General features: G+C 39.6%; 1 protein-coding gene across 1 annotated transcript in view; it reads left to right on the forward strand.

Moving 5' to 3' along the window:
* OTUD7A (OTU deubiquitinase 7A) overlaps positions 1 to 22,920 on the forward strand; it is a 368,297-nt gene that overhangs the window by 168,467 nt on the left and 176,910 nt on the right. The window contains exon 3 of the mRNA XM_042782189.1: positions 6,607 to 6,825. Within this exon, the coding sequence (XP_042638123.1) occupies positions 6,607 to 6,825 (219 nt within the window). The remainder of the gene's footprint in view (positions 1 to 6,606; positions 6,826 to 22,920) is intronic.

Here is a 22,920-nt window from a genome sequence, read left to right on the forward strand (position 1 = left end):
CCAGCATTATTTCTGTCACCAAGGCCAAATTTTCCAACTACCAGTGATTCTTCTTTGTTTCCAACTTTTGCATTCCAGTCACCAGTGATAAGACTCACAGCAACATGTCACCACAGTAGGACAAACCAACAGACAAGTTTGTCTCCCTTAGCTGTTGGAAACCCCTCCAACCACCCTTACCTGGATCCTTGAGGCTAACTCTTCTATCTGTTCCAGTCCCCTTTGCCTTTTCTGTCCTCTCCCTGCTTCCCACCTCACTGCTTATTGGGGGTGGCCTGGGTTCCCTCTCCTCACCTGGCTCCCTGCTGTTGACTCCTTGATCTCTTCCTATCCCCTTTGCCTTTTCTGTCCTCTCCCTGCCTTCCCAACTCACTCCTTGTGGGGCGTGGCCTGGGTTCCCTGTCTTCACCTGGGTCCCTGAGGCTGACTCCTTGATCTGTTCCAGTTCCCTTTGCCTTTTCTGTCCTCTCCCTGCTTCCCGCCTCGCTGCCTATTCTTAGGTCTCTGGAATCCGAACGAGAATGCTATCACTTTAAAACCCAAAATGGTTGCCACTTGTAAAAATTTAAAATGGCTGCACCCTTGATCACTTTAAATATCCAAAATGGCCACCACTTGTAAACATTCAAAGTGGCTGCACCCTCGTTCACTTTAAATATCCAAAATGGCCATTGCTTGTAAACATTCAAAATTGCTGTACTCTCTGTCACTTTAAATATCCAAAATGGCTGCCATGTGTAAACAATCAAAATGGCTGTGCCCTCTGGACAAATAAGAAGGTCAGCAGGAAAAAAAAAAAAACAAGAAAACCTGCAATATCTGGGGATAGGGCAATAAGAGAAAAAGGCTGGAATAATGAAGGAAAAATGGGAAAAATGCAAAGAGAAAACAAGGAACAGGGTTAACCATGAGAAAAAAAGAAGAAAAAAATTTTGCACCCAGGAACAGGGAAAAGAAAAAAGCAAGGTCAAAAGTATTAATAAAAGTAGTAGTTTAAAAACAGACAAAAGCAAGCAAACTAAAAACCAGAAAAAAGAAAGAGAAAAAAAAAAAAAAATCGGGGGAGGGCAGGGCAGGGCACCCAGGCTCCATCAAAGTACACAGAGTGGGATGGAGTTCCCCAGAAGGTGGGTGGGAGTGGGGGATGGCCAAACCTCCGTTCACCAAGCAGGCGTGGGGTATAAGAGTAACAAAGGGAATGTCGCACCTTTTCAGTCTTCCAGGTCTGGAGTGACCTTACATCTTTGGAGAGTCATTATTCTGCCTACCATAGCAACTATTTTCAAGATGCTGTCAACTCAGATCCTACTCATAGCGACCCTTCCTTGGGTTCCTGAGGTGGTATTACTGTGGAAGTAGATTGTCCAACCTTCCTTCTGAGAAGTGGCTGTTGGGTTTGAACTGCCAGCCTTCTCGTTAGCAATCAAGTGCCTTAGGCACTATGCCACCAGAGCTCACACTTATAGAAGCTGGCAAGTCCAAAGTTCTTGAATCAAACGTCAAGTTGGAGGCTTTTCCTGACTCTCACAGCTACAGGGTCTGATGCGCCAAGGTTGGCAGGTAGTATACTAGCTATTGACTCCAACAAATGACAAATCCAAGATCTCCAGACCAAATGGTGGATTGTTCGCTCACGGACAGCTGTAGGCAGCACAACAGAATCCCAATCCACAGAAGGGATATATTAGGGCCCCTAAATTTGCCCCTAGTTTTTCCTTCAGGAACTTTATGATTTTAGGTTTCACATTTAAGTTTTTGATCCATATGGAGTTCGTTTGTGTGTATGGTGTGAGGTCCAGATCTTGTTTCATATTTCTGAAAATGGATATCCAGTTTTGCCAGCACCATTTATTAAACAAACATTCTCTTCCCCATTTAATTGATATCGGCCCTTTGTCAAAGATCAGCTGACCATAGGTCAATGGATCTATTTCTGAGTTCTCAATTCTATTACATTGGTCTGTGTGTCTGTCATTATACCAATACCAGGCAGTTGTGACTACTGCGGCTGTATAGTAGGTTTTGAGATCCAGCAGTGTGAGACCCCTACTTTGATCTTCTTCAATAGTGCTTTGCTTATCCGAGGTCTCTTTCCTTTCCCCGTAAAGTTAGTGATTGGTTTTTCCATATCTTTAAAGAATATTGATGGAATCTGGATTGGTATTGCATTCAATATATAGATTGCTTTGGGTAGAATTGACATTTTCACAATGTTCAATCTTATCCACGAGCATGGTATGCTCTTCCATTTATGTAGGTCTCTTATGGTTTCTTGAAGTAGTCTCTTATAGTTTTCTTTGTACAGGTCTTTTGTGTCCTGGTAAGATTTATTCCCAAGTATTTTGGGGGTTTTTTTGTAGCTATTATAAATGTTATTGATTTCTTTATTTCTATTTCAGCAATCTCTTTTCTGGTGTAGAGAAATGAAACTGATTTTTGGATGTTGATCTTGTATTCTGCTGTGATAGTTATGTTTGTTTGTCAACTTGGCTGGGCCTGGTTGAGTGGCTGGGCGGCTGGTGGTAGTTATTCCCCATAATGAGACTGGCAATCAACTCCATGGTGGGATCTACCACAAGCAGCTGAGTAGCTGGCTTTGCGAATGTGGTCTGCTTCCTGTATATAAGGAGAAGCCTTGGGAATGGTCTCTAGCCTATGGCATGCTTGGACCCTGCATGTAGCCGTGTTGTTGTTCAGCAGTCTGCTATGCTCTGCCAACCTTGGGACTTACAATGGACTTAAGTTAATGGCCTGCGATGTGGCTTGGTAATATCAGGACTGTGCCATTTTATTTGTCAACCTTGGGCTTCTCAGCCTCAGCAGCCAGCAGCTATCTGAGTGAAGAAAAGCCTCTAGCTTCAGTGGACCAGGAGCTGGGGGCAGAGTTGAAGCCCAAGGCTGAGGGGTTTTCACCCAGCCCCTAAAGCCTGGCACTCTGAACTTGGATGTAAAGCCTCCAAACTGTAAAAGAATAAACGCCTGTTGTTCAAGCCATCCCATTTGTGGTATATCCTTGTCAGAGTGGCACTAGGTAACCAGAATACCTGCCATGATGCTAAATCTCTCAATTAGTTCCAGTATATTCTTTACTGGGAGCTCTGGTAGCATAGTGGCTAAGGCACTTGACTACTAACCAGACGGCTGGCGGTTCAAACCCACTAGACACTCCTCGGAAGGAAGGTTGGGCAATCCTACTTCCGTAGTGACACTGCCTCGGAAACCCAAGGAGGTGTCGTTATGAGTCAGGTCTGACTCGACGGCACATAACAACAACAACAACAACAAATATTCTTTACTGAGCCTCTTGACTGTCCTAGGTATAGGATCGTACCATCAGCAAATAGGGATAGCTTGACTTCTTCCTTACCAATTTGGATGCCTTTGATTTCCCTTTCTTGCTTTATAGTTCTAGCTAGGACTTCCAATACAATGTTGAATAGAAGTGGTGATAGAGGACATCCTTATCTGGTTCCTGTTCACAAGGGGAATGGTTTCAGTCTCTCTCCATTGAGAATAATGTTGGCTGTTGGTTTTGCATAGATGCCCCTTATTATATTGAGGAATGTCCCTTCTATTCATATTTTGCTGACAAGATGTTTGAGATAGTTTTTTCAGTGGTTAAGAAATCCTACACATTCTTCCACTATTTTTTTTTTTTTTTTAAAGTCTCTGTGTGCTTCTCTTGGGAGTTCCTGGGTGGTGCAAATGCTTGACATACTTGACTGCTAACAGAAAAATTAGAGGTTGAGTCAACCCATGGGCACCTCGGAAGAAAGCGCTGATGATCTGCTTCCCAAATGTCAGCCATTGAAAACCCTATGGAGCACAGTTCTACTCTGACACACATTAAATAGCCAAGAGAGTCAACTTGATGGCAGCTGGTTTTTATCCTTCTCTGGGGCATAACTTTGAATATGGTAATTCCCTATTCAAAAATTTATCTCTCCAAAAAGAAAGACCACTGAGTTGATATTAAAGAACCAGTCTGTGAGTGTATGTGTTAGTGTGTGTGTGTGTATTATGAGTACATTTCTTATTATATGTTCTCCAACACTGGTTTTAGTTCAAAGTGTTCAGACTATGAATATTTACTATTTGGAAGTGTTTCAGAACATCAATTACACTACTAATTACACTGCCTCTAAGACCCTAATAGCATCTCATCAGTTGGCAAAAAAAAGTACTTATTGATAAACCAAGTAAGAAGATGGATATCCCTGACCAACAGATCCCCACTGCTGAGAAAAGCATCTTCACAGCCACGTGTAATCTCACCTAGCACCTAAGCTTCTCTAACACCTAGTGCCCATCTCCATAAGTTCCCAGAGGATGAGGCAATTCCTTATTTCCCAGATATAGAAAGGTAGTATGTAGTCAGATTTAGGAGCTCAGCATGCCTTGGGAGAAGCAGAAAGTCTTGGGGTCTGATGTGTTGCATTGAGGCCCTTACCAAGCACATAAAGTTAGGGAACCATCTTTCAAGTACAAACAAACTAGGCCCCTGTGTCCCATTTCTCTTTGTTCTAGTTTCCTGTACTGGTTGAGTGTTCTTTTTGCCTTCCCACAAAATACAAAATAATTTAAGTACATTTGTATCAGAATGATAAGGTGAACCAAAGCCAGTTATTGTGAAATATCTTCTGTCTTCTAGGACATTCATATTAATGGGCACCTACACAAAGCTTCTGAAAATTAATTTTGGGTTTTAAACTAACTCACCATCTCTGGTTTTTAATCTGTTTTAACAAGGTCACACCCAAGCAAATGTCCTCTTTCATGTAGGGAAGTAGAAAGCTTCTGCTCTGAGGACGACGAGGTTTGTGTTTTCCTGGTGGCTATGGTGTGCCATCCAACACGGGTAGTGGAGACCTTCCTAAGGGTGGGTCAGCATGAGCATGAAACCTTTACTAAGGAACACCTGCTAATTTGAAATGGATCTATTTGAAATGGAGCTTTGGTGGTGTAGTGTTTAAGGCATTTGGCTGCTAACCAAAAGGACAGTGGTTCCAAACCACCAGCTGCTCCATGGAAAAAAAATGAGGTAGTCTGCTTCCATAAAGATTTACAGCTTTGGAAACCCACTGGGGTTACTATGAGTGGGAATCAACTCAGTGGCGGTGAGTTTGGTTTTGAGTTGGAGTTCCTATGATATACATGAACATACTTAGGATTTGCAACAAGATTTTGATAATACTAATTTTCAAACACAAATTATCATATTTTCCTGCACAAAGTAAAAGAGGACTACTGCCTTGCTGGAGTCTCTGGGTGGTGCAGTTAACGTGCACATCTGCTATTCAAAAGGGTGAAGGTTCAAGTCCACCCTGAAGCACCTCAGAAGAAATGCCTAGTGATCTACTTCTAAAAAGCTACTGAAAACCCTGTGGAACACAATTGTACTCTGAAACACTTGAAGTCACCATAAGTCAGAGTCAACTTGACAGCAACTGGCTTACTGTCTTTTTTGCAGACCTTGAAATGAAAAAGAAATCCTATTCCTAACCTAATATATTTAAGAATTCTTGTAATATGTTAAATGTTAATTATTAAGCACAATATTTTTAAAAGCATACTTTTACAGTATCAAAAGAACAACCACATCTACTTTTTCATGTGGCATTTAGATTAGATGATCAACTTTCTAGCAAGGTAATGCATTGTGCTTTAGAGAAATTCTATACTGCGTTTCCCATTCCTTGGTTGGGAAACTGTAGAAGAATAGGACCAGAGTAGACCATCATTTTGAAAGTGTTGTGTTAAAAGAAAATCCAGACAGAAGAGAAGCACATGAGTTGGCTTAATATTTGTGGTCTGGAGAATCTTGTGTGGAATGTGTTTATCAGAATAACTTTAATGAAAGAACTGATCTTAAATTCCAGACCACAATGGAGAGAGCCTGGATACATTGCTTCTGCTTTAAACATATAAGTGCATGAAAACTAAGGTCAGTTGCTTTATATCATTTGTCTCTGGAAGACAACGGCTCTGCTGAATTGAGTTAGATACAACTTAAGACCCAAAAAGTGATGGTGGCGATCTGTAGCTATCTTGAGATATGCTTGTTCAGAGGACATGCATCTCTCATCTTCCTAAATGCTTTCATGACTCAGACTAAGTAAGTGCCGGGCACCAGGCCATGGAAAGCAGCCCAGCAGCCAGAAGACTTTTATAGAAAAAGACTGGCAGGATAGAAGGGCTGGTGGAGGGAAGATGTGCCTGGATGGGGGGGATGTGTGCAGGTATATATTGTGTATGTGTGTGTTCTGTGTGTGCAGTTGTGTGTATATACTGTGTGTGTATGTGTATTCATGTGAGTGTGGGTATGCTTGTGTGTATGAATGTGTCTGCTCTATGTATACATGGTGTACTCATGTGTAGGTGTATTGGCTGTGTCTGTATGTGTGTGCATGTTGTGCTTGCAGGGGTGTATGTATGTGCATGCATGTGTGCTGTGTGTGTGGTATGTATGGCTTTTGAGTATTTGCTTGCATGTGTTAGTATGTGTTTTGTGTACATGTACATGTGTGTGTGCATGCATGTGAATGTGTGAAACCACACCTACACCCCACTTAGTCCCTATGGCTGTCTTTCCTTCTTCCCCTGCAGAAAAGCGACTTTCCCGGGGTATCTCCCATGCCAGCTCAGCCATCGTCTCGCTGGCCCGGTCCCATGTGGCCAGTGAATGCAACAACGAGCAGTTTCCCCTGGAGATGCCAATCTACACATTCCAGTTGCCAGATCTTAGCGTGTACAGTGAAGACTTCCGGAGCTTCATTGAGCGGGACTTGATTGAGCAAGCGACCATGGTTGCTTTGGAGCAGGCAGGTGAGTGGCTCCTCTAGGTGTCCATGGCCTGCAAACCTGGCAGACTCACATTCCTCAACTCGTGAAAGACTGAGGTTGGCCTCACATCAGTGGGCAAGAAAAATATGTTCTCTAACTCGAGTGTTACATTCCAGCCAGTTTTCAGTTAGGATTCTGCATATATACACTAAACATCTTGCTCAATAGAAAGACTTGCTCTGTAAATGAACCTTCTCTAGTCCGGGACTGGCCAGATGTAGGCAGCCTATGGCCATGTGGTACTGAAACCACTTAAGCTTTTGTTCTGCCCCTAAAACCAACCCAGCTAGGCCAGTCCTGCCCTTGAGAGTCCCCCATGCTTCTTTGCCTGGCTGCTCTCCTTTTCCCCATCCACCTCTCCTCCAAGAGCCATGAGCTTTCTTTAGAGAAAGACAGGAGACCTCTGTCACTTCCTGTGTACATGGATGAGTTAGGCAACCTCTCTGAGCCTCAGTTTCCCCATCTACAAAAATAAGAAGACTAATACCTATCTGGTGAAGTTTGTCTGGTATTAAATGATATATATCTACTTCGAGAGCTCTTGTAGCATAGTGCTCCAAGTATGTAAGGAAGACAGATTCAGAACTCAGCATCACAATCCAGCCTCAGGGACACTCACAGACACATGGGGCCAGCGAATTGACACCCATAGAATGAAGGATCAGTGTCCTGAGAGGGGAGGTGTGCTTCAGAAGAGCAGGAATGACATTAAAAGGAATGACAGGTGCTCAACGACAAAATAATAAATTATTTAAAAAAAAAAAAAAAAAAGGAATGACAGGGTCATGGTTAGGGTAAGCACTCCCTCTTCTTCCTTGTGGAGAATCATCATACTTTCTTTTCTTTCATCTAAGTAGATTAGTGGGTGAAAAGCAAAATGGCATCTTATTTTAGACTGTGTGGTAACCATCTGTTACCAAGCTCAACTTAATTGGCCCCATTATCATGTATGAATCAGAGGAGTGCTGCTTTAAAAAGTCAGAATCAGTGACTAATAACTTTTCAACCATAACAACATCAGCCTCCCCCAGTGATTTTCACCTGTGATTTTCCTCCTTGTAGATGCTCGATTTTAAAATACGGACAGTCCCAGGATTACTAATGAGTTCCATTCCTAAGTCAGTCCTCAAGTCAAAACTGTGTATTAGTTAGAACAGTTAGATATGCTTTGTACCTAACATCAGTTAATCAAATATTTGTCTTAGTATATAGCATGTAGTGTACCTTTCTATGCACAAGAATCATTAAAGAAACACTTCCAGATACACTAAAACATCTTTAACATAGTAACATAGTTTTGATGTGCATCACAAAACAGTGCCCTTTTGTTATTATGAACCATTGTATGAACCTCAAGCTTTTAATATAATAAGCTTTACAGGGGTTGGTTAATAACTGCAGGTTGTACGTAAGTCAGACACGCATAACTCCAGGACTGTCTTTATTCACAATGTCAATTTCCACATCTTTTTTCTAAGTGAAGTCATAATATAGAGGGATCTGAATGACCACTCTGTCCAAGCTAAGAATAGGAACATTGAACCCACATACCCTTTCCAAACCTTCTGAATTACACCACTCGTGTGAAAAACATCTTTTCATTGGGCATCCCTTCTAGGTCTTGCTGGAAATGCTGGGATAGCACTGGGTTATTTTGGGTTCCTCAGAGACTGTGAGGTACTGGCATTTATCCCACTGGGTCTTCCTCCCAGGGTGGCCAGGACTGATGAACAGCCCCAAAAATAGTCTCAGCTGAGTAAGAGTCTTGATTTCTGAAAGGTAGTTCAAATTGAACCACTCAGCCTTGCCTCTGACTCACACAGCCACATAATTTATTTTTGTTGAGATTCAGTTACCTTCAAAATGTGATTGAATGTGTGGTCTAGACTGAGAATTAGATAGTGATAAACTCTCCATAAGAAATATGGATAAGAGAAAGGTTGCTCTGCTTGAGGAAGATGCCCTCTTTAAGATGATATTTATTCCTGTCTTAGAAGATAACTTCTAGATGCTCAGGATAAGGAGCTCTGGTAGCATACTGCCAAAGGCATCTGACTGCTAACCAGAAGGTTGGTGGTTCAAACCCACCAGTCACACCACACACACAGGGAAGCAAGACTGGGTGATCTACTTCTGTAAAGATTTACCACTTTGGAAAACCAACAGGGGTCGCTATGAGTTGGAATCAACTCAATGGCTGGCAGTGGGTCCCCCCGCCCAGCATCACTTCTAGATGAAAGATAACTTCCAGATATGTAGGTAACATATTTCATATTCATACATATTTCAACACCTGTGCCTTCCCTCCTGAGCTCAGAATTCTGGAATGTTCCGTGGCAAACTGAGAACAGCCTCTTTGAGGAAAGTAAGCTTTTTTGGGCCCGAAATGCACCAGATCATTGCAACCTACCTTCACAATGTGCTCTATCCAAGATACATTAGTAAGTCAGCAGGTCACAAGGGATGCCTTCACAGTGTGCTCTGACTGAGATACACTAGGAGGTCATAAGGGATGTTACTAGTTTTTCAGGTTTGGAGAATAATCTAACATTTACATACTTGTTCCCGTGGAGTCCTCTCCCTGGCTTAAGCACATGCATTAGTGACTACCCTGAGACATGTTTTCTAGAGAATGAATGCTGTAGTGTGGAAGAAGAGGAGAGTGAAAGTAAGAAAGCAAATTGGATAATGAACATTCTCTAAATTGTTTAAAATATGTGCCTCTTAAAGCTTTATTCCCACCCTGAAACTTTAGATGCTTTCCCTGTTTTATGGGAAGCCCCAGAGAGCTCAGAACAGGACACCTTTAAATAATTGTGGGGAGAGAGCACTGAATCCATGAGGTCAACAGGAAAGAAAAGGAGAAACATATCTTTTACAGCATGATGGTGGAATTACACAAAAGGAATTCTAAAGCTATGGAGTTGGTTCTCCCATTTCCAAGAAGAACAGACTCTCACAGAATTGGTATGAAGGAGCAATAATCATCATTTAAAGAACCCCACCATCTCTCTTAAGGGAAGATTACACTTTCTCAAACCTGTCTGCTCAGTTTGAGCCTTTTCCCTCTTCCTAGCAGCACAGGAGCCAGGTTAAATGTCTGCACAGGTATGTTCAGCTACATAAGCCTGGGATGTGAGGGATGAAGCCCTGCCCTTCAGGACTTGTAGGCCAGCTAGAGAGACCTGCTGGGACAGGTTCTCATGAAATGTAGAAGAGGACCTGAGGGCACAGATTAAAGAAGGACTAAGCATCCTTGAGAGAGTCAGGACTGCCACCAAGCAATAGAAGCTCCTATCAGAGTCACTGGGAGTGACCGAGGAAAGGGTGGCAAGGTGGTCCCTCTTTTAAGGGACAGTGACTGGAAGTGTGAAAGCACCTGCAGCAAGAAAGAAGATAGAAGGGGTGTTTCCAAGAGGCTGAATGTTTGGAAGGAGGAAGGAAAGATATTTTAAAAGTGATATTGGAAGGAAAGATACTCTGGGCCCCAAGTAACAAGGGTTATGAAAGGAAACACCACTTCCATGAGGATAGAAGCTACTAAAAGAAGCAGTATATCTCTACCTGCCTTCCACCAACCCTCCTACAAAGTCTCTGAGGCATCTAGAAGGAGTATGAGTGTGGAATTGCCCCAAAGTACCCTCTTTCCTATGAAAAATAGTATTATTTTATGTTTTGCAGACCACATTATTTCTCTAGCATATATTCCTTCCCTCTCACTCTCTCCCTCCTTTGAATATATAAAAAACATTCTTTGCTCACAGGTTGTACAAAAATAGGCTACTGACAAGGTTAGCCCTGCAGGCCAAGGTCAACCCCTGATCTCTACTCCCTGTTTTATTTTCCTTCTACTTTCTTTGAATTCATTTGTAGTTTCTTTTGTAACTCCTTGAGATGGATATATTTAATTAATTCTTAGCCTTTCTTTCTTTCTCTAGTAAGCATTTAAGTTTATTCACTTTCCTCTTAATTCTGTTTTAGCTACATCCCATAAGTTTCAAATGTAGCATTTTTGTTACTAAACAGTTCCAAAATATTTTCTCATTTTCATCTTGACTTTTTCTTTTTTTTAACCATGAGTTATTGGAAATGTTTTGAAGAAACAAATACATGAAATATTTTTGTTTATTATTTAATTATTGATTTCTAGCTTAAAAGTATTGTGATCAGAAAGCATGGTCTATCTGATTTGAAATTCGTTGAGATTTTAGTTATGGCCTGGAATTTTTTTTTTTTTTTAATATACATGTGTGTTTAGAAAAGTGTATACTCTGCAGCTGTTGGATGCAGTGTCTTAAATATGTCTATGTGGCCATTTATCAGGTTTTTCAAATATTTTATATATTCACTAATTTATTGTTTACTTGTTTCCTAAATTACTGAGAAAGAAGCATTAAAATTTCCTATTATGATTACCAAAACCAAACTCACTGCCGTGGAGTAGGATCTGACTCACAGTAACCCCTCCTTGGGTTTCCAAGGTGGTATCACTACGGAAGTATCTATATTTTCTGTGGATTTTTTGATCATATATATTTCTAAACAAATAACAGAAACATATTTAACTGAGTTTTATTGACTGTGCAAAGACATTTGACTATGTGGATCATAACAAATTATGGATAACATTGAGAAGAATGGGAATTCCAGAACACTTAATTGTGCTCATGAAGAACTTGTACATAGACCAAGAGGCAGTCATTGGAACAGAACAAGGGTATACTGCATGGTTTAAAATCAGGAAAGGTGTGCTTCAGGGTTGTATCCTTTGACCATACTTATTCAATCTGCATGCTGAAAAATTAATCCGAGAAGTTGGACTATATGTAGAAGAATGTGGCATTAGGATTAGAGGAAGAATCATTAACAACCTGTGATATGCAGATGACACAGCCTTGCATACTGAAAGTGAAGATGAAGCACTTACTGATGAAGATCAAAGACCACAGTCTTCAATATGGATTACACCTCAACATAAAGAAAACAAAAATCCTCACAACTGGATCAATAAGCAACATCACGATAAATGGAGAAAAGATTGAAGTTGTCAGGGATTTCATTTTACTTGGATCCACAATCAACACCCATGGAAGCAGCAGTCAAGAAATCAGAAGTTGTATTGCACTGGGCAGATCTGCTTCAAAAAACCTCTTCAAAGTGTTGAAGAGCAAAGAAATCATTTTGAAAACTGTGGTGCACCTAACTCAAGCCATGATATTTTCAGTTGCCTTATATATGCCACCAGAGCTCCCATGTGAAAGCTAGACAATTAATAAAGAGTTGATGCCTCTGAATTATGGTATTGGCAAAGAATACTGAAAATACTATGGACTGCCAGAAGAATGAACAAATCTGCCCTGGACGAAGTGCAGCCAAAATATTCCTTGGAAGTGAAAATGGCCAGATTTCACCACACCTACTTTGGTCATGTTGTCAAATGGGACCATTCCCTGGAGAAGGATATCATGCTTGGTAAAGTAAAGAGTCAGTGAAAAAGGGGAAGATCCTTAACAAGATGCATTGACAAAATGCCTGCAATGATGGGCTCAAATGTAGGAGGAATTGTGAGGATGGCACACAACTGGGCAGTGTTTAGTTATGTTGTACATAGAATCACTATGAGTTGGAGCCAACTCAAAAGCACCTAACAACAATAAAATACATCTAAGGCTGTTATTCAACGCAGTGACTATAGTTACATCTTCCTGGTGAATTGAGCCTCAGAACATTAGAAAAAAAAATCTCTATTTAACCCTAATAATAATTCTTTGCCTTTTAGTTTATTTTATCTAACATCAAGACAGCCATTCTAGCTTTTATTAGGTTAAAATTTACCTGGTATACCATTTTTCACACTTTTATCATCAGCACTTTTGTATTTCCATGTTTTTGATGAGTCACTTTTATACCACATGTACTTGATTTATTCTTAAAATCAATTTGACAACTTTTGTCTTTTAACATGCACTTAATGTATTTACTTTTAATGTAAGTAGTGTTTGTCCCTGTTCTATGTATTTTTTCTCCCCTTTCCAGCCTTCTTTTGAAGCAATTGAAAAAAATTTAATCATTTAATTTTTTTCCTCTAGTAGTTTGAAGTTATACACACACCTACGACTCACTTATCAACTTTCTCATTATCCAACATTCTGCATTTACAACAATAGTAAAAAAAAAAAAAATCTACTATCCAGCTATTTTATGCATTAACAATATACATCTGGCAGTAACAAACACCAAAGAGCAAGACAAGAGTAATGCTGGCTGTGATGATGAAGGTTATGTCAACTTGACGGGGCCATGATTTTCAGTTGTTTGGAAGTTATATAATGGTGGAATTTGGCAGTTATGTAATGATCTTATTTAGCAGTTATATAATGATGTGGTCATCTCCATTTTTTTATCTGATACGGTAATCCTCCATCTTCACATAACACCAATTTTTGCATAACAAACTGGTCTTTGGAACCTAACTATGTTGATGAGTGAGGAGTAGTTGTACTCTCTTTCTATTATTAAGAGATTACTGTAAAATATTACAACATGCATATGAATCAAATCTTAAGTTAATCAACATTGTAATCTACATCCAGATCATGCAAGAACTAGTTTACTTTTATTTACCATAAATTGTCATTTATTTTAGTTCTGTACTTTTAATCCCATAAGACATTATTATTGTTGTTTTATACAGTCAGTATTCATTTAGATTTACCCACATAGTGACCATTTTTGTTTCTCTTCATTTCTTCTTGCATATCAGACCTTCCTTCTGTTTGAAGTTCATCCTTTAGAATTTCCTTGGGTGAGTGCCTGTTGATTTTAATCTCTCAGTTTTCTTTAATCTTAAAATGTATCTTTTACCCCCATTTTTGAAAAATATTTTTCTGGGTATAGTATTTCAGCTTCCAATTATTTTTCACCCAGCACATCAAAGATATTATTCCACTGGCTTCTGTTTGTCACTGGTTCTTTTGAGAAGTTAGCTGTCAGTCTGATACTTCTTTGAAGATAATCTTTATTTTTTCCCCCTCTAACTGCTTTAAGATAGTTTCTGTTTTTATTTTCTGCAGTTTCACTGGGATATGCAAAGGAATACATTTCTTTTACTTATCTTGCTTGAGTGTCATAGACATTATATCTACTTTTTTCTTCTGAAAAATTCCCAGTCCATATCACTTCAATATTGCCTCTACCCTATTCATTTCTGAATTATAATTAATTCACGTTAGACCTTCTCAGTCTATCCTTCATGTCTCAGAACTTCTCTTTTTGACCTCTCTTTCTATCTTTGCTGCATTCTGTATAATTTCTTCTGGTTTTTCTTCAAGTATATTAATTTTTTTTCTTCAACAGCACCTAATCTAAAACTGATCCACTGAGTTTTTTATTGTAAGTATTGTTTTTTCACTTTTAAGTTTTATTTTTGTTTTTTCAATTCTTCCTCTTATTCTTTTATCATATTTTGTTTCATCCTTTTATATACCTTGAGTATTTTAAACATACTTGTTTATAGCCTCTAACTGACAATTTTTAACCTCAAGTTCATATGTATCCAAAACTGCAGATTTTGTATCCATGCCGCTTATTCATAGTAGCTGGTTTCCTGCTGTGTTTTGTGATTTTGTGTTTTTAGTAGGACATTTTCTATGGGAATTCTGTGTGGCTTGTGTTAAGTGTATACTTCTCAAGAGATATGTGTGTGTTTTCTTACTTACTTGTTTATATGTTTGTGCCAGTCTCCCAAGGGAAATTATTGTTCTAGAACCACTTTTTGTGTTAATTTATTGGCTTTGGGGTTCCAAACTATGAATAAAGTTTAGCTCAGATCTTCATCAGATCCACCGCCATAGTTTCTGGGGAAAAAAATCCCACCCCATGCTTGTAAGCCCAGTCTATAAGATAAAACTTTCCCTTTCTCTTTCCTTTGACCCACCCACTGCCATTGAGTTGATCCCAACTCATAGCAGTCCTTTTTTAGGACAAAGTAGAACTGCCTCATGGGGTTTCCAGGCTGTAAATCTTTACAGAAGTAGACTGCCTCTTCTTTCTCCCATGAAGCAACTGGTGAGTTTGAACTGCTGACCTTGTGGTTAGCAGCCCAATGCTTTAACTACTACTCCACCCAAGCACCTTTTTTCTTTGACAGTATGACATTATTTCTAATCCTTGTACTCATGGCATAGTGTTTTGAAAGTTCTCACTTTGTAGGGGGTTGGGGGTTGGAGAGTGGGGAAGAGATACCAGGTCCCAACTCCCTACTTCACAGTCTTTCAAGGCTGTGTTTCCTCTTCTTGTGACACCGTTAGACATGCAAGATGTCCCCACCCACAGGCAGTTAGAGTTGTGCATATTTTTAGCACTTAATTTTCATTGTTTTTGTTTGTTTTTTAGCCATTGAGTATTTCACACAGTTTCTTTCTAGTTCAAAGGATTGTGGAAAGGAAATATTTTCTGTGATTCCTTTTTCTACTTAAATCTGTTCCCCTTTCACTCTCTCTGGAGGGAGGAGAGCTTCTTCTGATGACTGGGGACAAAACCTTTCCAATTCCCACTTTCTTTGCTGTTCTACAGACATGCATACAGAATTTTATTCCAAATTATTATTTGTTGAGTATTACAAATAAATTGAGGATAACTAAGTAGAGGTTGGGCAATCCTACTTTCGTAGTGATACTGCCTCGGAAACCCAAGGAGGGGCCGCTATGAGTCGGGGCCAACTCGACGGCAAATAACAACAACAACAACAACAAGTAGATAATATGTAACAAAAGTAAAAATCAAGGGGAGGTTGTAAGTATATAAGAAGTATTGCAGTGTTTTTAAAGGAATGTCTTCTAGAAGGAAAAGCCCCAACACTAGAACAATATCATTAATATCACATGCAAGTAAGATCTTACTGAAGATAATTCAGAAATGTTTGCAGCAGTATATTGATAGAGAACTTCCAGAGGTTCAAGCCGGATTCAGAAGAGGACGTGGAACAAGGGATATCATAGCTGTTGTCAGATGGATCTTGGCTCAAGGCAGGGAATACCAGAAAGATGTTTACTTGTGTTTTATTGACTATGCAAAGGCATTTGATTGTGTGGATCATGACAAATTATGGTTAACATTGAGAAGAATGGGAATTCCCGAGCACTTGATTGTACTCATGAGGAATCTGTACCTTGACCAGAAGACTGTCATTCGAACAGAACAAGGGGACATTACATGGTTTAAAATCAAGAAGGGAGTGCATCAGGGTTGTATTCTGTCTCCACACTTATTCAATCTATATGCTGAGCAAATAATCCGAGAAGCTGGACTATATGAAGAAAAACGTGGTATCAGGATTGGAGGAAGAATCATTAACAACCTGAGATATGCAGACGATACAACTTTGCTTGCTGAAAGTGAGGATGACTTAAGGACCTACTGATGAAGGTTGAAGAATACAGTCTGCAGTATGGATTACATCTCAACATAAAGAAAACAAAAATCCTCACCACTGGACCAATGAGCAGCATCACAATCAATGGAGAGAAGATTGAGGTTGTCAAGGAATTCACGTTGCTTGGTTCTACAATCGATGCCAACGGAAGCAGCAGTCAGGACATTAGACGACGTGTAGCATTGGGAAAGTTAACTGCAAAGGAACTGTTTCAAGTGCTGAGGAGCAAGGATATCTCCTTGAGGACTAAGGTGTGCCTGACACAAGCCATGATATTTCCAATCGCCTCGTATGCATGTGAGAGCTGGACAATGAATAAGGAAGACCGAAGAAGAGTTGATGCTTTTGAGTTGTGGTGCTGGCGAAGAATGCTGAAAGTACCGTGGACTGCTAAAAGAACTAACAGATCTGTCCTGGAAGAAGTGCAGCCAGAATGCTTCTTGGAAGCAAGAATGGCCAGACTTCGTCTCACCTATTTTGGTCATGTTGTAAGAAGGGACCATTCCCTGGAGAAGGATGTCATGCTTGGTAGGGTGGAGGGTCGACGAAAGAGGGGGAGGCCTTCAATGAGTGGATTGATACGGTGGCTGCGATGATGGGCTCAAGTATAGCAGGGATTGTGGGGCTGGCGCGGGATCGGGCAGTGTTTCGTTCTGCTGTGCATGGGGTCGCTATGAGTCAGAAACGACTCGACGGCACTTAACAACAACAACAATTGAAGAGGTGTGGGGGAACAGAATGGAGCAGATAGGAGAAAGGCAATAAAAACAGACGATTAAAAAAAAAAAAAGTGGTCTATTGGGTTTAATACCTACACTTAACATGATTCCTTTTCCCTCAGACCAACTCAACTCTTTTCCTTAAGGGTTCTTTCTCCTAGCAGTAAAACATAAATATTGAATGTAAGCACAAAAATTAAATAAGCTATATGTAGAAACCAACTCAATTCAAGAATGTAACTTGCTTTTCTGAGACCCTCTAGACAGTGCTTCTCAGGGTTTATTTTTTGTTTTGATATCCAATGTGCAATGGATAAATATTTCTTTAAAAGCAATGCCCATTTCTATAAAAGTTCCTAAACATTTACTCTTGACAATATGACATTATTAGTTTTCTGTACTTGCTTCATTGCATACCAGCAGACCTCACTTTGAGCAGCACAAGCACTCTGCATGAAAACGCTTCCCTTAGGCCTTTCCTCCACAGATGTAAGAGCAGTTGCTCGTATCCCAATAAAAACTTTAGTATGTGAAGGTGCTTTCTAAACCATAGAGTTTTGGTTTGATCATTCGTTCATTAGGTTATTCATAAATATGTTCTTGTATTTAATCCAAGTTGTTGGTCTTATTTTACTTTCTATATCCTCAGCCTACTTTTAAGTGTTTTTTAAATATTAAATAATGTACTGTTCATAAAAACATGATCAAATCATTACTATTATCGTCCCCATTTTTTAAAAGAGGTAACTAAAGCATAGGGAGATTAAATATTAGCCTAAAGTTACATTCCTAAGAAGTGAAGAACTGAGATTTGAACCCAGACAACCTAGCTCCAGAGTCCCTGTGTTTAACCACTTTGCTGGCTACCCCTCTAAGCCCAATGCTATTTTAGAAACTCTGGGCCCACATTCTGTAGGAGTTGATTTTTGAAACCCCACTTAAGATAAATAAATCATTCTTAGAAAACAAGTAAAGCAAATAGGTTTCATCTCCATTATCAATTCAGAACATTTGGTCACTGTTGCATAGAGCTCTGAATTGAGAAGGATAATCAGATCCTCTGCCTTCTTTGTGGGATCTCTGGTAGCATAGTGCCTAAGGCACTTGACTGCTAACCAGAAGGCTGGCGGTTCAAACCCAGCAGCCACTCCTTGGAAGGAAGATGGGGCAATGTACTTCTGTATTGATACTGCCTCAGAAACCTGAGGGATCACTATGAGTTGGGTCCAACTCGACGGCACATAACAACAACAACAACAACCTGCTTTGTAGAATGAGTGATGATTGATTAGTCATGTCTGCAGTGGAAAGTATGATGATTTATTAATCCTGTCTAACATGGTATGAAAAAGGATTGATAGAAGATATGAGACACTTCACAGAAACCATTTATAAGCTTCAGAGCTCTGAAATTTTTCAAAATTGTAACTAAACTGTAAAAATTCCAACTCAAGCAAAAAGGAGAAAAATTAGTCAAACTAAACGTGACACCAGTTAGATGCCCCTAAAGTATGTTTAGCTGAATTCAATCAATTTTTAAAAACTGAATCAAAATAAATAAGTTAATTTACATATAAATTTTCTGTGGCATCAGAATAGAATATCTCTGTTTCTAAATGTAAAACTGTGGAGCAAACCTATGTGGCATTTCTTTTTATTTTGAAAAGTTTCAAATCTACAAAAAGGTTGAAAAAACATTATCTGTGTATCTTCCACCAAGAATCACTGATTTTTAGGATTTGCCCAAATTTGTTTTCTCTCTCTTCATACATATACATATTTTTTTTCTGAACTATTTGCATGTTGATTGCAGGCATTTCACTCTTTGAAGCATGTGTCTTCTAAAAATAAGGAAATTCTCCTACATAACCAGAATAACATTATCACTCCTGAGAAATGAGCATTAATTTAATAATGCTATTTAATACAGATTCCCAATTCATATTTTCCCCAAAATTGGCCCCCAAATCTCCTTTATAACTTTTTTTCAGCCAAGATCTAATGAAAGTTCATGCATTACATTTGGTTGTTATATCTTAGTCCCTTTTGAAGGACATTCCCCTACCTTTGTTTTCTTTCTCATGATAATCAATTTTAAGAGTCCCAATCACTTGCCATGTGCACTGCCTATATCCCAGTCTTTAATGAATCAATGGAGTTAATTCCCCATCACCCCATTTCCTTTCCCAAGTATAGACCTTAGGAGCCATGTGACCCTGGCTCACCCTCCCAGTTGCTGGAAGGCAGGCTGAGCAGTAGGGACTCTATCTTACCTTTGTACTTTATAGGTATTGGGGAAGGAAAAGTGCCTGCTAAACCACAAGTAAAGCTGGAATGCTCCTTAGAAGTGAGAATGGCCAGACTTCATCTTACCTACTTTGGTCTTATTGTCAGAAGAGACCATTCCCTGGAGAAGGATATCATGCTTGGTAGAGTAGAGGGTCAGTGATAAAGTGGAAGACCCTCAATGAGATGGATTGACACAGTGGTTGCAATGATGGGCTCAAGCAGAGCAAAGATTGTGAGGATGGTGCAGGATCACGTAGTGTTTCGTTCTGTTGCACACAGGGTCTCTGTGAGTTGGAGCTGACTTGACGGCACCTAATGACAACAAAAACACCTAAACGCTGGCAATTCTACAGGAGATGGTGCTAGGAATGCAGGAAGGGAGAAATATGGGAGAGAAGGAAATAATATGGTTTGAGGCAAATGCTCATAATATAGACCTGTTGGATAGACACTCCTAATCTGGAGAAGAGCAAGGAAAAGTCATAGAACAGGACCCTCAGCACTCTCTTGTAGGGGGGAAAACAAAGGCTCTGTGGAAACCCAAGCAAAGAAGTAAATATTCTACACAATACATTTTCAACATTTGCTGGTATAATTTTTCTGAAGATTTGAATATATATGTTATGTAATGAAAAATTCCTAAATTCATTTGGTGATGTCTCTGAAGAGGGAGGAACTAGAATGAAATTGGGAAGCATGTAATGGGAAATTCAACTTGGTCTTTAATGTTTTATTTCTTTTAAAGTAGAAGGAAATATCTGAAGCAAAGTTGACAAAGCGTTGACATTTGTTTGGTTCTGTGTGATATGTGTCTTGACATTGTATTGCTCTCAGTGCTTTTAAGATTTTTCTGAGGAAAATAAGAGTGAGAGAGCAAAAGCAAGAGCTAGAGAGTGTGGACAAGTGACCCTAAGGTAGTATTGTGGACAAGGAATGGTCTTTATCCAAATACAAACTTTAATATGACTTCAAGCTCTGTGATTTATTAAAGAATGTATTTTTAAAAAATCATACACACTCACAGAAATTAAAATTGGCTTGCCACAAACTCAACCATGTCAGACTAGTTTAGCCCAGATTTGTTCATGTTCTGAATTTACCCTGGATGAGTGATAGCTCCTATTAAAGTTGAGTGAATCAGGGGCAAGTTTTTGTTTTGTTTTGTTAACCCCCTCTGAACCTCAGTTTTCTTATCTATAAAATAGGAACACACAATAAGCAAAGCACTATTGAAGAACAAAGTAGGAGATTTCAGACTTCTAGATCTCAAAATCTACTATATAGCCACAGTAGTCAAAACAGCTTGATATTGGTACAACAACAGACACATAGACCAGTAGAATAGAATTGAGAACCCAGAAATATATCCGTTGACCTAACGTCAGCTGATTTTTCTTAAAGGGCTAAAATCCACTCAATGGGGGAGAGATTGTCTCTTTAACAAATGGTGCTGGCAAAATTGTATATCCATTTGCATAAAAATTGAATAATATCCATAACTGAATAAGACCTCACACCATGCACAAAAACTAACTCCAGATGAATCAAAACTTAAAATGTGAAACCTAAAACCATAAAAGTCATCAAAGAAAAAATATGGGAAAATTTAGGGGCCTTTGGTGGCCTAGTGCCTAAGGAATTTGACTGCTAACCAGAAAAGGCTGGCGGTTCAAACCTATCACCCACTCCTCAGAAGGAAGATGGGGCAATCTATTTCCATAATGATACTGCCTAGAAACCCAAGGAGGGGTCACTATGAATAGGACCCAATTTGATGGCAGTGCGTTTGGTTTTAGGTTTTGTATAAGGCATAAATAGGCTACAAAGCATGACTAAAAATGCACAAATAGCAGAAGATAAACTAGATGACTGGGGCCTTCTAAAAATTAAATTCTTACGTGTATCGAAAGATATCCCAAAAGAGTAGAAAGAGAACCTATGGATTGGGAAAAAAATATTCACAATGACATATCTGACAAGGTACTTAACTCTAAAATTTATAGAAAACTCCAATACTTCTGCATCAAAAAGACAAACAATCCAATTAATAAATGGACAGAAGACATCAACAAACATGTCACCAAAAAAGATATTCAGACACCCAACAAACACATGAAGAAATGTTCATGGTTGTGGTGGTTAAGTTTGTGTGTCAACTTGGCTAGGCCTTGTTGAGTGGTTGGGCAGCTGAATGTAGTTATTCCCCATGGTGAGACTGGTAATTAACTCCATGGTGGAATCTGTTGGAGCAGCTGAGTAGCTGTTCTGAGTATGTGGTCTGCTTCCTGTATATAAGAAACAGCCTTGGGAATGGTCTCTAGCTTATGGCACGCTTGAACCCTACATGCAGCCATGTTGTTGTACAGCAGCCTGCCATGCTCTGCTGACAATGGGACTTTCAATTTGAATTAATGGCCTGCTGTGTGGTTTGGTAACATCTGGACGGTGCCATTTTATTTGTCGACCTTGGGCTTGTTAGCCTCAGCAGCCAGTAGCTGCCTGAGTGTAGAAATACCTCTAGCTTCAGTGGGCTGAGAGCAAGAGGCAGAGCTGAAGCCCAAAGTCAAGGGGCTTTCACACAGCCCCTAGAGCCTGGCACTTTGAACTTGGATTTCTAGCCTCCTGAACTGTAAGAGAATAAACTCCTGTTTATTCAAGCCATCTCATTTGTGGTCAGAGCAGCACTAGGTAACCAGAACAACGATCATTAACTATTAGAGAGATGCAAATCAAAACAACAATGGGATGTCATCTCACCCCAGCAATAATTGCATCATTTAGAAAATAACAAATGCTGGCAAGGATGTGGAGAGATTTGGACTCTCATACACTGTGGGTGGGATTGTCAATGATACAACCATTTGTGGAAAGCAGTCTGGTGATTCCTTAAAAAGTTGGAATTAGAAATACCATTTGATCCAGCAATACCATTACTAGATATATACCCTAAAGAAGTGAGAGCAAGGACAAGAACAAATATATGCATACCCATGTTCATCACAGCACTGTTTATAATACCAAAAAGATGGAAACAACCTAGGTGCCCATCAACAGAAGAATGGATAGGCAAACTATGGTACATACACACAATGGAATACTATGCAACACTGAAGAATAATGTAGAATCTACAAAACACCACATAATGTGGATGAACTTTGAGGACATTATGCTGAGTAAAGTAAGTCAATCACAGAAGGACAAATATTGTATTAGTTCATTATTGTAAAAAATCAAGGAAAAGTTCATATATGGAAAAAAGAAAGATAGGAACACACACCCTTACACAGAACTTGTTGACTTATTGTGTAGTCCTTATGGGCACTCAGTGAGCAGCAGAGACACAAATCCACACCATCAAAGAGTATATTAAACAAGACGTTAGCTTAGCTGCAAGTGGCTGTAAACCAAATTAACAGAAGCATAGACCACAAATCCATCATCAGAATCACAAGAGTAAGTCTGGAAACAGGGAAACTCCATAGAGGGCTGGCAGCTCAGCAGTGTCATTGAGGACCAGGTGCATCCCAGCTTCTTGTTCTCTCCCCAGTGCATCAGTGCTGTCTCTACTATGGATACACTGTGGCTGTAGCTACCTCAAGCAACACATTTCACACTACATCATTCATGGCAGCAAA

Source organism: Orycteropus afer, unplaced genomic scaffold (assembly GCF_000298275.1).
Source record: "Orycteropus afer afer isolate SDZICR_OR568_19922 unplaced genomic scaffold, OryAfe1.0 scaffold00256, whole genome shotgun sequence".
NCBI lineage: Eukaryota > Metazoa > Chordata > Mammalia > Tubulidentata > Orycteropodidae > Orycteropus > Orycteropus afer.